Here is a 3,412-nt window from a genome sequence, read left to right on the forward strand (position 1 = left end):
GTGGGTGTGTGGTGTGCGGTTGTGTGAGTGTGTCGGGGTGTGTGTGTGTGCGCGCGCGCGCCTACGCGCTTGGGCCAGCGCGGGGTTGGGGAGTGGGGTGGGGGATCAAGCGGGGCTCGGGTGGTGGAAACGCAGGAGAGCTCTGCCGGGGCTGCTCCGGGACACCGAGAGCCGAGGCGGCTGCCCGGACTCCCGCGCATGCGCAGTAGACGGCCCCCCTCCTGGAACCTGGGCCGGCTCCGGGGTCCCGGGCGTGTCCCGTTCTCCTCGGTGTGGGCTCTCTCGCCCCCGCCGCCGGGCCCAGACCCGGAAGGCAGGAATGCCAGGCTGGTGAGCCCAGAGGGAACACAGGCCTCTCCACACCAAGCCAGGTGCTCAACCGCGAAAGGGAGGCCACCGCCCCGCCCGGGATCCCGTCCCAACCCGGCGTCCTAAAGCTCCTCCAGCAGAGCCCGGTATTCCTCCTCGCTGAGGAGGAGCGGTTCCAGCAAAGCGGGCTCTCGCACGTCCTGCAGCTCCGTCGCGGCCTCCGTTGCTAGGAGAGGCTGCGCCTGCTGCAGAAACTCGGGGGTCTCCAGGAGCTCATCCAGCAGGCTGGAGGGGAGTGCAGACGAGCGCCCATTCTCCTGGAGCGGCGGGGAGGGCGCCCCGATGGCTTGCACCTGCTCCTGCCACGCGGAGGCCTCCGGGGGCGCGGGCCCCGGAGGTGGAGCTGCCCCGACTTGGGGCTGCCACGCCGCCCCGGCGACCTGGGGCCCCTGGCCCCAGCCCCACCACGGACTCCCCTGGGACGTGGGCGGCGCAGGCACGCCCTGGCCCTGCGGCTCAGCTGGAGCGGGCCCAGGCTGTCCCACCCAGCAAGGGCCCGGCAGGCTGTGGTGCTGCGGGTCCTGATCCCCCCGGCGTTGGCTCGGGTGCGGAGGCCACCCCCGCGGAGTCTGAGGGTGGGAGAGCGCCCCCTGCGGAGTAGCCGGGGCAGCGCAGGGAAAATCCCAATCCCCGCCTGCCGCGGCAGGAAGGGAGAGCCCCGCTGCCCGCGCAGCCTGGCTGGGCTGGAGCGGGGCGACGGCCCCCGCTCCCTGGCTCACGAAAGCCCCGTGTGGGAGAGTCCACGGCGCGCAGGGCGTGTGGGGTGCGGGAAGCCCCGTTCCCCACGCCCCGGTGTGGGTGAAGGCGACGGCGACCGGCGGGGGAGCAGCGGGGCGACGACACGCGCCGGGGGCCGCGTTGCCCGGCCCGCCTGCGTGCGCCGGTGCCCCGCCACCCTGGCCTGGGTGCCTGGCCCTCCGGTTCTGAAACCAAATCTGAATCCGGGACTCCGGGAGGCCCGTCTCTCTGGCCAATTCTTCCCGGGTGGCGATGCCGGGAAAGCGATCCTGCTGGAAGGCTCGCAGGAGCAGGGCGGTCTGGGACCGGGTGACGGCGGTGCGCTTTCGCCTGCCTTCCTGCGGGCCGCGTTTCCCGGGCCAGGGCCGAGATTCCCGCGGGTGCTGCCTCAGCTGGCGTGATCTCTCGTTCTGAAACCAAATCTGGACCCTGGGCTCCGGAATGCCGATGGCCTGGGCCAGCTCTTCCCTGGTGGCGATGCCCGGGTAGGGGTTCCGCTCAAAGCAGGCTCGCAGGGCCTCCCTTTGGCTCGGGGTCCAAACGAGTCTCCTTCGCCGTCCTCGTCCTCGGGCTTCCGCCGGGAGGGCGCCCTCGGCAGGTGTCGGGAGAGCCATCGCGGGGAGACCTGGCCGGAATTTCGCGGACAGACACGGGCAGAGAGCGGCCGGCGGGCTCCCGTGCCCCTCAGTCGGCCTGTGCAGGGCGCGCAGGTCCAGCCAGGGGGCCGGCCCAGGCGGCCAGCGGCCCTTATAAAGGCCCACAGGCTCCACCCCTTGAGGAAGGCGGGGGCGGGGGGAAGCCTGGGTCAGCCCGACCGCGGAAGCCAGGAACCACAGGGCCCAGGGCGCTGTGACCTGGGTATGGGTGGGGCCGGAGAAGGCCCGGAAGCGGGGAGTGGCTTGCGGGGGGCGGGGAGCGGGCTTCGGGGTCTGGCTCTCTGGGGCGCTCCGGGGATTCTGCGGGGACTGGAAGCCGATCGCGGGGCTCCGCAGACGTCTTCAGCGGGGAGAAGCCAGCCTGGAAGGGGGGAGGGGAGCGTGAAACTGAACCTCCGTGGGAGTCTGGAGATTTCCGGGCCCTCTCTCCGCGAAAGAGACCGTGCCCGGGGGTGTCGCCGTTGCCGTGGGAGTCTCCCACAGGCAGGGGTGTGGGGCGCGTTCACTCCCCCGCAGAAGAGCAGAGCGACACCCCGGAGAAGGGCTGCATCCCCGGCCTCATGGCCTGACGACGGATTCCCGCATCCTGCAGCAGGTGGGGAGTCTCCTCTGTGGCCGCTCTGGAAGCCGGCGAGGAGAGCCAGGACACGGTGCTGGCGTTCCACGGCCCCCTGCAAGTTTCTGGGTCCCCGCAGAGCTCAGGAATCAAACAGCCAACATGGTCAGGCTCTCGGGGGGCCGGGGGAGACGTGGGCAAGCGGCCCCCTGGCAGACGGCAAAGCAACGTGGAATCCGAAATCACGCTTCCGTCGTCCTGAGCGTGGCCCCTGTGTGGACGGGGCTGCCCGCCTCGCGCTGCAGTGCGGGGCTCAGCCTGGGGACCGGAGGCCTGTCAACCATGAGGGTGAAATCCGGACGGCCGCCCGAGTCGGGGTCTCTTGCCTGGGCAGACATCGCCCGTTCCTCGGGGAATCAGTGCCCCGCCGGCCGACGCGGCGGCGGCGGCTGTGGGCCCAGCCCTCTGCCCGCGCCGGGCGCTCGCCTTTTTCCCGGCGTGCGGGGGCTCTGGGGGAGGGCTGGTCCTGTTGCTCCTGGAGCCCGAAGACCGCTTTGCCTCTCTGCCCAAGTGCCTCTGACCCTTGCTCCCGCCGGCCCCCACCCCCTCCTTCCCTCGCTCCGTCTTTCCCTCTGTTCCTTTCTCCCTCCCTCTCTCCGTCTCTCCGTCCCTCCCTCCCTCCCTCCCTACCCACGTCCCTGCTCCTCCGTGCATCCCTCTAGGTCTCGCCTTCCCCTTTCCATCTCTGCCTGCCTGCCTTCCCTCCCGCCTGGACCGGTCAGCATCCCCGGTGCGTGGGGGATCCGGGGAGTGCCCGCGTAGCCGCCAGGTGTTCCATGGTGACAGCGTGGAGGCTGCAGGGGCACGGGTGGGCGAGTGACGGCGGAGTGGAGGCAGAGAGGAGGGGAGCCGCGGGAGGGAGAGCAGGCCTGGACGCTGCCCGGGCCCGGGGTTTCGCGGCGTGGAGGTCTCCGCCCAGCAGCCCAGGGCAGAAGGCGTTGGTGGTGCTGGCGGTGGTGTTGGGGGTGGGGATGGGGGTGTTGTGCGTGGGTGTGTGGTGTGCGGTTGTGTGAGTGTGTCGGGGTGTGTGTGT

General features: G+C 71.5%; 1 protein-coding gene across 1 annotated transcript; it reads right to left on the minus strand.

Annotated features, from left to right (window-relative positions):
* Positions 1-431: 431 nt before the first annotated feature.
* Positions 432-1,781, minus strand: LOC113221199 (double homeobox protein 4C-like). Its single transcript, XM_026450543.1, has one exon. The coding sequence runs from the start codon at positions 1,719-1,721 to the stop codon at positions 432-434; it is 1,290 nt and encodes a 429-aa protein (XP_026306328.1). The 5' UTR covers positions 1,722-1,781.
* Between the last annotated feature and the right edge of the window lie 1,631 nt (positions 1,782-3,412).

Source organism: Piliocolobus tephrosceles, unplaced genomic scaffold, assembly GCF_002776525.5.
Source record: "Piliocolobus tephrosceles isolate RC106 unplaced genomic scaffold, ASM277652v3 unscaffolded_21708, whole genome shotgun sequence".
Taxonomy (NCBI): domain Eukaryota; kingdom Metazoa; phylum Chordata; class Mammalia; order Primates; family Cercopithecidae; genus Piliocolobus; species Piliocolobus tephrosceles.